The following is a 12,770-nucleotide window of genomic DNA, read 5'->3' as shown; positions in this document are numbered from 1 at the left end:
AGGGAAATCTCTCAGTACCAGGCAGTGGCATTGGAACAATTTTTATAGTGGGGGTGCTGAAAGCTATTAAACAAACCTGTAAACCCAGGATATCAGAAAAACCATTTCAAGCCAGGGGTGCTGCTGCACCCCTAGTTCCAAGAAACGTCCGAGGCCTATGCAGCAGCATGGCATCAGCTCTGTCTCTTGATGCTGGATTCTCCAGTAGTGCAGGAGACAAACTGGCTGGAATTGCTTGATCCTCGGGCTTCTGTGATCCCAGGAACCCCTAAATGCCAACTAGCAGAGGGTTCCCCATACCGTAACTCACCTCAAATCTGATACATTCATTGCCTCAACACACTCTTATCATAAATATATCACAAAGGTGTCATGTAAGGTATGAGATGTAAACAAGTGACACACTGATCCCAAAATCATTGCATGATGTACATATGGGTTGTGCATGAGTTATAGATGTGTGCTGGAAATATGTTCTTAATAAAACTAACCTACCCTAGATAAATGAATGTGTATTTACCTGTCTGACAGGCTTGGTTACAGGCAAAGAACAATTAAAATGTGATTATGTATAAGGTAAACAAAGCCACCAAACTAAACAAGTGGGGGAGAAAACTATTCAACAGAATTTGCACCCCAGGAAGACTTCCTGGCTCTTCAGGCAGAGACCATGGACTTTGAGTAATATAAGAGACGCAAAAAAGACTCAGTGGCAGGGAGAGCACAGCAGGCTGGGAGTCAGAGGCACTGGGAGACATTTGTGAGGCCCCATGAAAGGAGCAGTAAGTCAGGATTGAGGTACGTTAGCAAAGGTTTGTGGGGACCTGGCCTAAATCAAAGGTGCTGTTGGATTTTGAGGGCCTGACGCAGTTGCTTCTGGGGTAAGACCAGGGAGCTGATCTGCTCATCCACCACCCAGTGACCCAGCCTCTCCCTTAAGAAGTAGGCAAGCCTTCTTATCTTGCCTAATGGGTCCTGATTGGCTACTGCTTCCTGCCAGCCCTTTCAGCCACCAGAGGATCAAGTCTTGTTAGTTCTGCCAGTACCAGAGCTTGGAGTTCTGAACTCACTGCCCCTCTTTCCTACATGGCAATTCTCTGTGGGTGGGTGTGTCAGGGCAGTGACGCCTCCAGCAGGGGCAGAGAAGGCCGGGTACACCACGTCACAGGACCAAGATGTAAACAGCAGGGAGTGCTGTGGCCCTGGACAGTGTTTGCACTGGCAGCAGTTTGGAGGACATACACACTGCTGTATCTCAGGACAGATGTGAGGGCAGAGCTTTTCTGGGAGCCCAAGACTGCACTTACAGGGATGCTATGAGGCCAGGATTCAGGTGCACTGAGCTGCATGCATAGCACCCTCCTGTGGTACATCCTGTAACTGTCTCTAGTCCATGCTATTAGACCCTCACTCTTGTAATCATAAATAACTAACTTTCCACAACTATTTAGAGAGAGAGAGACGGTAACATTTCAAACAGGACAGTGAAAAACTTCAGAACCTGGCAGTGATGTGCACACACACATGTGCATGTAACATGAGGGGTGTGTGCGTGTGTACGTACACCAGGGTGTCCCAGATCAGTGTAGTATCAGCAGGCACCTAGCTGCAGGATGTGACCTGCTGGGCTGCAGTGATTTGTCCCATGCTCTCAGTGCCAGAGCTATCTCCTGCATTTGTACATCTTCAGCCACTAACACGGTCCCGTTGGGGTTGTTCACTGACTGGTCACTGCGGGAGAACCTTGTTTTACTGAGTAAGCTGCATGTCAGGACCCTGTTTGATCATTTTCCTCATGGGCCTGAGTCAATTTGCAATGAAAGGCTCTGCCATTTCTTCACCAGCTTGGGTGTGGATGGCGCGGTGGTTCAGTATGGCTTCAGATTCACAATTCAAGGCCAGTCACAAACAACGGCCCTGCTTCTTGAGCAAGGGCCAGCCTCTCTGCCGAGTACCTGTGACCTCAGTATCCTGCCAGTCATCAATAAGTAACAAGCAGGGGACGGGGGGGGGGGGGGAGGAGAGGGGAACTTCTTGTGACCTCACAGTCCCACCAAGCCATGACTTCCTCATAGGTACAAGCCATTGACCATGTAACTATGAGGGACAGGAACCGTCCCATTCATCCAAATGGCATGGGGATGATTTATTTCAGGCCAGCCCTCCTGCCTGTCCACTTCTGCCAGCACATTGACTCATGTGACACCACTGGGCTTCCCACCAGTTTATCTTCCTAAAACAATGTGCCTTCCAACTGTCATCAGGATCCCTGGACGTACAGGATGCAGCTCCATCCAGAATGAGCACTCAGCAAGGGAATGGCAGTGGCATTAGGAGATAGACATTAGGAGGCCAAGAGCTTAGCAGTGTTCAAAGCAGTGTTGCATAGCAAGATTATCCAAAGTTAGAGTGGTGAGGGTGCCAAATAATCAAATAATGCAGTGGTTCGGAAGGGAGTTAAACTCTTGTGAATCAGGGCATAAGCCAACCTCTAAATCATTTTTTTGCAGGGGGAGATTTGAGGTTTTCAGCCACATTACAAAATTGCTATAGAAACAGACCAAGATGGTTCATTAATTTTAATACCAGGAGGGACCACTATAGTCATCTAGTTTGTCCTTCTACGTAACACAGGCTATAGAAATTCCTCCATCAGCTCCCACAACTAGTGGTTGTATTAGAGTACATGTTTTAGAAAGATAGTCACTCTCCAAATGCTTGGAGAATCCCTCAGGAAGCTGTTCCAATAGTTAACTACCTACCTCTTGTTAAAAATCTGCATCTCAAACCCAGCACAGTACTCCCCTAGGCACAGTGACCAAGATAAGGGCAACCTGGAGAGGGAGAAGTACTGGCTGCAGCTTAAGGAAAGGAAACTATCACAGAGCAGGAGCTGATGCAACGGCAGGAAAAGAAGCAGCCAAAGAGAACGGGGTGAAGATCCGGCTACGTGTTTGCAAAGTCTCGACACCAGGAAGAGCTTCCCTAAAATACCTGTCCATTCTTTCACCTTTTACATCTTCTCACATAATAATAATAATAAAAAAACAAAACAACACCTTTGGGGGTGGGTGGTTCCAGGAACACTTTAACCTACAATGATAAAAACTAGTTTCACTCCTTCATACTTACTTGAATGACACAGAGATGATTTTATGAAAAGCAACAGAGGATCCTGTGGCACCTTTAAGACTAACAGAAATATTGGGAGCATAAGCTTTCGTGGGTAAGAATCTCACTTCTTCAGATGCAAGTAATGGAAATCTCCAGAGGCAGGTATAAATCAGTATGGAGATAACGAGGTTAGTTCAATCAGGGAGGGTGAGGTGCTTTGCTAGCAGTTGAGGTGTGAACACCAAGGGAGAAGAAACTGCTTCTGTAGTTGGATAGCCATTCACAGTCTTTGTTTAATCCTGATCTGATGGTGTCAAATTTGCAAATGAACTGGAGCTCAGCAATTTCTCTTTGGAGTCTGGACCTGAAGTTTTTTTGCTGTAAGATGGCTACCTTTACATCTGCTATTGTGTGACCAGGGAGGTTGAAGTGTTCTCCTACAGGTTTTTGTATATTGCCATTCCTGATATCTGACTTGCGTCCATTTATCCTCTTGCGTAGTGACTGTCCAGTTTGGCCAATGTACATAGCAGAGGAGCATTGCTGGCATATGATGGCATATATAACATTGGTGGACGTGCAGGTTAATGAGCCGGTGATGTTGTAGCTGATCTGGTTAGGTCCTGTGATGGTGTTGCTGGTGTAGATATGTGGGCAGAGTTGGCATCGAGGTTTGTTGCATGGGTTGGTTCCTGAGTTAGAGTTGTTATGGTGCGGTGCGTGGTTGCTGGTGAGAATATGCTTAAGGTTGGCAGGTTGTCTGTGGGCGAGGACTGGCCTGCCTCCCAAGGTCTGTGAAAGTGAGGGATCATTGTCCAGGATGGGTTGTAGATCACTAATGATGCGTTGGAGAGGTTTAAGCTGAGGACTGTAGGTGATGGCCAGTGGAGTTCTGTTGGTTTCTTTTTTGGGCCTGTCTTGTAACAGGAGGCTTCTGGGTACACCTCTGGCTCTGTTGATTTGTTTCTTTATTTCCTTGTGTGGGTATCGTAGTTCTGAGAATGCTTGGTGAAGATCTTGTAGGTGCTGGTCTCTGTCTGAGGGGTTGGAGCAGATGCGATTGTACCTCAGTGCTTGGCTGTAGACGATGGATCACGTGATGTGACCAGGGTGGAAGCTGGAGGCATGAAGGTAGGCGTAGCGGTCGGTGGGTTTTCGGTATAGGGTGGTGTTAATGTGGCCATCGCTTATTTGTACGGTGGTGTCTAGGAAGTGGACCTCCCTTGTAGATTGGTCCAGGCTGAGGTTGATGGTGGAGTGGAAGCTGTTGAAATCATGGTGGAATTCTTCCAGGGTCTCCTTCCCATGGGTCCAGATGATGAAGATGTCATCAATAGCGTAGGTAGAGAAGGAGCATGAGTATATGAGAGCTGAGGAAGCGTTGTTCCAGGTCAGCCATAAAAATGTTGGCATATTGTGGGGCCATGCGGGTGCCCATAGCGGTGCCACTGGTCTGGAGGTATATATTGTCACCAAATTTGAAATAATTGTGCGTGAGGATAAAGTCACAGAGCTCAGCAATAAGTTGTGCTGTGTCATCATCAGGGATACTGTTCCTGACAGCTTGTATTCCATCTGTGTGTGGGATGTTTGTGTAGAGAGCCTCTACATCCATGGTGGCTAGGATGGTGTTTTCTGGGAGGTCACCAATGCATTGTGACTGAACCAGGGAATAATTTGTCAGGAGTCTCTGGATAGGATGTAGCAGTGTTTTTATTTGGTAATAACTGCAAATATTTCCACAAGTCATCACCAGGGCTGCCTAGGGTTTGAACAGCTGAGCCAATATCTGCAATTTGGTTCTCATTTCAGAGCAGGGTTACCAAGCTTTTCATCCCTATTAAATATGGAAACCCAAAAGGCAGCTTAAATGAGGTGTTGGGGAGCGACTTCGAGCTTCGTAATAAATCCTGCTGTAGGAACCCAGCATTTCACAGGCACTGCCTGGGAATCACTCAGCGATTGCACCCTTTTCTGCAGGGCAGAGACACACGTCATTATCATTGCTGTAGGTGGCATGGCAGCCTCATTGGGAGAGTTCTAGAGACTCCATGTTTGTAGCAGGGCTTTGCAACCAGTCCTGGTGAGATGAAGGCCTTGTGGCATCAGCCTGTGCCTGGGTGGCCCTGATGTGAGCCAGCATGTTCCCGGCGGCTCTGAGGCAGGGGGCCTCGCCTGGCGGGCCGGTGGCTGGGTCGCCCTGCTCTGAGCCCCCGTGCGACGCCCCGTCCCAAGGACATCACAGCTGCGGGCCCAGATCTGACTGAGGCTGGGGCGGCGGGGCAGGGCGGGAGGAGCGGGCGCGGCGCGGTGCGGTGAGCTCCTCCGTCCGGCAGGGGGCAGCGGCCACCGCCGGCCCTGCTGGCGCCGCTCTGTCCGGCCCCGATCGCTGCGCGCTCGGTTCGGGTGTGAGTCGCCGGGAGACGGGGAGTGGTCTGGGCCGGATCTCTCCGCTCTCCATGGAGCCGCCGCCACCGTCCGCGGCCTGGAACCTCCATGTATCCGCCGGCCGGGAAGGGAAGCCCGAGGGGACCCCGGCGTCTGGGGGAAGGGTGCGGGACTGGCTGGGGGGGACCCAGGCGTCTGGGGGAAGGGTGTGGGGGAAGGGGCTGGTTGGCTGGCGGGACACTAGTGCCCGTGGCGTTGTTGAGTTCCTTAGCTGTGTGCCTATGCTGTGGAGGTGAAAGCAGGACGGAGGGAGCCCTGTGTCCTGAGCCTCTCCCAACGCCACGGGCAGTGCGAGTGAGTAGCACACACGGGTGCCCCGGCTCCGCAGGGAGGTTGCCTGCCCACCGTGACTCTTGCTCGCAGGTGCAGGGTTGAACACGGCTCCGCGATGGCAGGTGGCAGGGACCCTCTTTGGGGCATACTGACAGATTGGAGTCATGGCGCGGCCTTTTCATTCCCCCGCCCTCCGGGGCACATTGGCAGAGTGAAGCACAGGAATTATTCAGTCTTCACCTGGGCTGTGTTGGCAGGGGTGGCTGTGTAGAGGGTCCAACCAGGGGTTAGTGTATTGGGAGAAGGTTGGCATATCCCATGCTATTGTAGGGGGTGAGTAGGCTTTGGTGGGACTGTGTTCCTCTCCTTTATTGTTTGAGCATCTCTGCCCTTGCTCTGATTCCATTAGTCTCCCTTACTTCCAGTGTGTGGGCCTGGGTGATTGGTTAGTTCAATTATGTCTTTCTGGAATAGACTCAGCAGCATTATGTGAATATTGTTTCCTGAAGAGAAGTCTTCTGGAGTGTTGCTCTCTGGGAGATGGGGTGCATCAGGGAAATCCCCATGGTGTCACCCCCAGGGTAATGTCATACTGGAGGTTACAGGAAACATTTCATTATTTGCTTTGGGTTTTATCTCTTTATAGTAGTAAAGAAAAGAAAATTCAGATGGATTTTTTTTCCCCCTACTTGCTGTTAGTGGGTAGGCAACTATCTGGAAAGTTTGCAGTGACTCTTGGGGATGCTTTGCTCTGGGTAGCTGAACTCCTGTCTTGCATTTGGAATTAAAATCAGATCATCCCTATGCTCTTGAGTGCTGAGATGGAACTCTTAATGTCAGACTGACAACTATTGTTGTGAGCCTATTACAATTAATAGTTAAAGCTTTAACGTTCATGAAACCACATTAAAATCCATGTGAAAAGAGAAAATCACTCGCGTGTCTGAAAAGGCGATTGAAGGTTTTTTGACTTTTTTTCTTTGAGGAACATAAAGAGGAAAAAATAGGAACTTATATTGGAGCTTCCCAGGAAACGCCCTTTCCATGCAGGACTTAAGGGTAGATCTTCCCTGCACCACATACAAGTAGATGGAACAGCACTGGGGCTTGCTCTACAAACAGATTTTGTGCCAATTTAACAAGTTCACTTAACAAAGTGATTTTTTTTAAACTAAAGTCGTTATTCTGCTAGTGTGGCTACAGCCATAGTGTTATACTGGTACCTTGTGTCCATATAACTTATTCCCATACAGGAATAGCTTTACCAGTGTAAAGGCCCTTTATGCCAATACAACCCCTCTACTCTGGAGGCAGTTATATCACTAGAAGAGTTAAAGCTATACAACTTTTGTGGGTAGCAAAGGCCTGAGAAATGGAATGGCCCCTCTGCCATCAGCATATTTGCTCTTGGAGTCTTCCCTCTCACTTTGGAGTGCTGTCCTCTAAACCAGGGGTTCTCAAACTTCATTGTACCATGACTCCCTTCTGACAACAAAAATTACTACACTACCCTAGGAGGAGGGGACTTCTGAAGCCTGAGCCCTGCTATCCAGGGCTGGAGGGCCAATTCCAAAGCTTGGTGGGGCCAAAACTGAAGCCTAAGGGCTTATGCCCCAGGTGGGGGGCCTGTAACCTGAACCCCACCACCTAGGGCTGAAGCCCTTGGGCTTTGGCTTTGATCCTGGGCCCCAGCAAGTCTAATGCCAGTCCTGGCAACTCCATTTAAACGGGGTCCCGACCCACAGTTTGAGAACCGCTGCTCTAAACAGATAGAAAAGTGGCCCTGCTTCCTGGTGCTGGGTGCCCAGTCAACTCCCCAGCTCCTCTGGTATAGTCTGTGGACCCATGGCCAGGGAGTTTAGCACGCTTTCTTTATCATGTGCGGATCAGGGAGCATTTTTGGGAGCGGTTCCTCCAGATGCATATTTTTGCATGCATCTCCCCGTATGTCAGGGGTCGGCAACCTTTCAGAAGTGGTGTGCCGAGTCTTCATTTATTCACTCTAATTTAAGGTTTTGCGTGCCAGTAATACATTTTAACATTTTTAGAAGATCTCTTTCTATAAGACTATAATATATAACTAAACTATTGTTGTATGTAAAAGTAAATAAGGTTTTTAAAAATGTTTAAGAAACTTCATTTAAAATTAAATTAAAATGCAGAGCCCCTGGATTGGTGGGCCAGGACCCAGGCAGTGTGAGTGCCACTGAAAATCAGCTTGCGTGCTGTCTTCGACACGCGTGCCATAGGTTGCCTACCCTGCCGTATATCATGTGATAAATGCTCCTCCTCCTCCCTGTCCCCAGCAACGTAGAGATAGAGAGCAGGGCCTGTGGTCTATTTGGTTCCAGGAGAAATACAGTCATGAGGTCAGCAACACCTTTTGCTCTAGAATCTTTTAGTTTTTGTGCTGTTGTGAGGCTTCTCTCTGTTTCCAGGTTGATTATCCATTCACAGGAAAAGGACCCATCTGACCAGGATAACATTCCCATCAACAGCCGTTTTAGATGTGTGCAAGGTACTGACCCTCCCACACCTGCCCCTCAGCCAGAAATCCACTGTTGTTTTTCCTAGCTGTACAGATGGGGACTTCCCCATGGAACTAAAAGTCAGAACTTACAATTACAGCTTCCTACTTCTTTCTTCTCCCAAACCGGTGTGGCAATTTGGTCCATCTTGATATCAATGTTGATGTGTGGATATTTGGCTAGTTCAGCTGTCAGCATGAAGGATGGCATATGGACCCCTTAGAGGGGTGCGTTTTGGTGGCTCCCATGATGGGAGAGGGCAAAAAGCACAGAACCGGCTGGGTCTCATGAGATTCCAAGTCCCCACAGGACTTTCAGGGTAGGCTTGAGGTCTTGTGGGATTTGGCCTGGGATTTAGAGCCATAAGATTTTTTCATGGATCCACAGGTCCGGTGCTATGACCCCAGCTTTGGAACAGCCTCTGGGAGGATCCCATCAGTGAGCGAGACTCCCTAAGGGTCTCACTCTTCCTTGAGGGTAAGCCCCGCAGCTTCACCACCTCCCTGGGCTGGTTCTCTGGTCCTTCAGCACTGCTGCTCCCCATCGTGAGTTCCATTCATTGAGTCCCATTGAGGCAGACCCCTGTACAATCTTAGGGAGCAACGCCCCTCCAACAGCATCTGCAGTGACATTCAGCCAACGTTGTCAAAAACAGAAGGGTTTGTTAGTCAACTGGAATACAGCATAAAAAGTCCTTGGTAAGGACAGAGAGAAGAAAGTTACAGCATTGTCCGTCCGAGTTAGCCCAGGACCCCAGCCAAACCATGTCCCCACCCTTGGCTCCTGCTCTGACCCTCCGTGTTCAAGTTCCCAGGCCAGTCCCACCTGGACCCTCCTCAGGCCTCTGTTGTCCAGCTGGTCAAACATGGCTGGCTTCCTGTAGAGGGGGTGGGCCATCCAAGGTCATTAGTTGCTATGTGCCAAATGTCCCAGTGTTTGGCTTTGCTATTGCCTTCATGGACTTGGGGCCCCAACCCCAGATAGCTAGGCATCAGTCACACTTGCCTCACTGGGCCTCCCCAAAGAGCAAACAGCTCTTTTCTCCCACCTAGAGAACAATGCCGCATAAAGGGGAAACTGAGGCACAGTATTCATACAAAAGATTACAGAAAATTCCCACTCTATGACAAGAGCTCACCGGATTTTGCACACAATTTGGAGCCATGAAAAGAGCTATGTGTTCAGAGCCACTTCCTGTGTGCTGGTTTCCAGCAGTCAGCCCACCCTCGCTCTCTTATCCCTGTAGCTGCAGGCTTAGCTGCTAGTCACTGCTTTGGGGTGGGGATGGAATTTTTCCTCATGCCTCCAGATTTGCCAAGGCTGGCTGGCTTTTTTCACTTTCCTCACAGTGAAATCTTGGGTTTGGGGTTGGGCAGCTAGAAGGCACAGTTTGGACCTATGTGAGCGTTGTTTAGTTGTTGCATATTTGGCAGGTGCCCAGTGCTGGAACTTGCTAATTTAGGCTCCAGATCCAAAAAGGTAACATAGTGGGCATTCCAAGGGCATCTCCTTATGAGAGGGGCGCATCGTGTCTAGCCCCCTGTGGGCAGCAGGGGCCGGGGAACTATCTCAATGTGCTTGACGGCAGTGCTGTCTTGGGATTGAGGTCCCTCTTGTTTCAGCCTCTGAAAGGGGGTGGGCTGCTAGTGGGCAAGTGGAGGTGCCCAGAGACCCTCCTAGTGTGATGATTGGCTCTCACTGGGGAGCCCCCAAGAATTGGCAAAGGATCACTGGGGTGCCAGTGCCTGCCCTGGGCTTCCCCCAGTGCAACCTTATGTAATTTGACTAATAAAGTTGCGACCTGGTTAAAACCCATACCACATGTGCTTGCCTTTTTCCATGCTGTGAGCACCCCAGTATCCAACATGAATCAGTAGTGACTGAAAATCAGGGGCTATTTGTCCCCTTTTGTGACAATGTGGGTTGGGGAGCCTTGGTGTTGGTGTCAGAAACTACTGCCTGGAATGGCATCAAATGGCCCTCTACTGGCAACTCCACAGAGGCCAAAGATAGTATGGGAAATGGGGTCTGAACGGACTGAGGGCTTGTCTACATGAGAAAATTTACCAGCAGAACTATACCTTATAATTTTCCTGTGATACTTCCTGGGGGGGGGAAGAGAACACTTTTTCTGCAGTAAGTGTCCACAAGGGGCATTATACCAGTGTAGTTATGGTATGTTTCTGCTTGTAAATTTCTCCATGTAGACAAGCCAGAGACTTGTTGGTGGACCTGTGTATGTGGGGAGCTAGCACTGCTGTTACTGCTCCTGCTGCACTTGGGGAGTCAATGTCCAGGACTGGCAGGCTGGTACCTCTCATTTTAAACACACCGCTGTATAACTTCTCTGAATTTGGAGACCCATTTGCAGGGGGACCTCTGTCCAATCTGGCCCAGCCTGAGGGGTCGTAACTCTCTCCAGTAGTGCCACTACTAGTGGTGAGAGACATGGGTTGGTTCCTTTGCTGGGGCCTGGGATCTCCTTGTGTTGAGGGCAGGCATTGTGCTTGTGTTGTATGTACTGAGTCTCTGCTCCTGGACAGGGTGAACTTTCCTGATCTTTCTCTTGTTTTCCAGAGGCTGAAGAAACTCTGTTGATTGATATAGCGACAAACAGTGAGTCTGTTTTGATGAGAGCTTTCTTCAACAAATATATCATCTCTCCATCACTGACACACATTCCTTCCTGTTTCACCCACTCTGCCTCCCCCTCTTGTCTCTTCCCCTTGTGCCCTCTGCTCTACCCCTATTGCTGTCCCTGTGCTAGTTATGGATTGAAAGGCTGTAGAGGGTTGGCTGGCTTTGTTACTCTTTTGGAAAATGCTCATTACCACAGGGAGTGTGATCTAAATACTTAGATCAAAAGGTGTCACTTGGCTGAGTTTTGACTTCTCCCTTAATGCTTCTCCCAAAACCCCTCCCTGTGAGCCTGTTTGACTTTTCCCGGAACTTAACTTGCCAGCCTCTCGCTTTCCTGCTTCTGTACTATATTATTGCTCTACTCCGTGCTGCCACAGAAGCAACCCCATGGTTGGAGTGCAGGGGCAGTAGATGATGCCCACATTGGAAGTGTAACCCGATCAGGGCTTCTTAGGAGGTTTTCATACCTTGCAGGGTCCCATGGTGCTTTGCATGCAGCATAGACAGGTATAGGTAGTCTTTACTTTGCTTTGCACAGTGGGAGGTGGATATTAGGAAATACTATTTCACTAGGAGGGTGGTGAAGCCCTGGAATGGGTTACCTAGGGAGGTGGTGGAGTCTCCATCCTTAGAGATTTTTAAGGCCCGGCTTGACAAAGCCCTGGCTGGGATGATTTAGTTGGTGTTGGCCCTGCTTTGAGCAGGGGATTGGACTAGATGACCTCCCGAGGTCTCTTCCAACCCTAATATTCTATGATTCTATGAACAGATGCAATTGATGATTAGGTTATCTTTGTAGCGTGTGGGCTGCTTGTCTTGGGGATCTGGAATCACTCTAATGGTCTGAAAATGTGTGTCTACTGCTACAAATACCATCTTGGATCCCTGTCCCCATTTGATACGGCATTTGGTGCTTGCAGTGTCACTGTTTCCTTTGTGAAGGTAGCTTCCCCTGTTATTTTTGAGTGTCTTTCACACAGCAGCAAGGGAGAGAAGTAGTTTTAAAAATCAGGAAAATGGCATTGGAACCCCCTCCCACCCACAAATTAGTGGGAGTCTCGGGCACAAGAAGGACCCGAGACTGCCTCAGACTCACTTTTTAAAATAGACTAAATGTTAAGATAACAGCAAATAAATGAGGAATTCAATCATGAGCCCAGAGGAGCAAATGGCAACTAGTGGCTTGTTCACTGGAGGGGCTTAAAGGTCAAGAAGCCAAACCTGTCTGTGTCTTGGTGTGTGTGTTTTGTATGTCTGAAGCTGGCTGCAAGATCAGAATACAGGGAGACTGCACACCAGAGCGCCTCTTTGAGATCCCCGATGAGGACCGCTGCCTGGGGTTCCTCACCGAAGTGCTGAATGTACAAGAAGGTAACCACACTTACAGCCATGTGTGTGTCTCTGGGGCTCAAGAGCAGTTTCTGACAGCAATGTTTCCTTCTCCAGCCCAATCGAAAGCGCCTTTTCCTGAGCACAGCGAGCCAGCCAGCTGGTATCAGGTGGAGAAAAACCTCCCAGCTCCTCCTCAGTCATCTGTTTCAGGTACTGGAGTGAGTCCCACCTCTGCAGTCGCTACCCTGTGTTCAGGACACTGTCATAGGGCCCTTGTTTTGAATAGATGAGTGAGATACATACAAAACTATGGCCTCTGCAGGAGCTTTGATTTTCATTGTTCCTGTTAGGTAGGAGCCTGGTTAGTGCTTTTCCCCCATCCCCCCCACTAACTCCCACAAAAAATCCCACCTCCTGCTCCTAGTGTGGTGTTAC

General features: G+C 49.2%; 1 protein-coding gene across 5 annotated transcripts in view; it reads left to right on the top strand.

Annotated features, from left to right (window-relative positions):
* Positions 1-5,511: 5,511 nt before the first annotated feature.
* OCRL (OCRL inositol polyphosphate-5-phosphatase) overlaps positions 5,512-12,770 on the top strand; it is a 32,230-nt gene continuing 24,971 nt past the window's right edge. For 2 of the 5 annotated variants that reach the window (XM_034780986.1, XM_034780984.1), the window contains exons 1-6: positions 5,512-5,612; positions 5,786-5,856; positions 8,274-8,353; positions 10,941-10,979; positions 12,264-12,374; positions 12,450-12,545. In XM_034780986.1, the coding sequence (XP_034636877.1) occupies positions 5,574-5,612; positions 5,786-5,856; positions 8,274-8,353; positions 10,941-10,979; positions 12,264-12,374; positions 12,450-12,545 (436 nt within the window). In that variant the 5' untranslated portion in view covers positions 5,512-5,573. Of the gene's footprint in view, positions 5,667-5,785; positions 5,857-8,058; positions 8,354-10,940; positions 10,980-12,263; positions 12,375-12,449; positions 12,546-12,770 lie in introns of those variants that run through there. The other 3 variants (XM_034780983.1, XM_034780982.1, XM_034780985.1) reach the window with 2 other exon arrangements.

This window comes from Trachemys scripta, chromosome 9 (genome assembly GCF_013100865.1).
Source record: "Trachemys scripta elegans isolate TJP31775 chromosome 9, CAS_Tse_1.0, whole genome shotgun sequence".
NCBI lineage: Eukaryota > Metazoa > Chordata > Testudines > Emydidae > Trachemys > Trachemys scripta.
The sequence above is the reverse complement of the archived record's forward strand: the minus strand, read 5'-3'. Positions and strand labels throughout refer to the sequence as shown.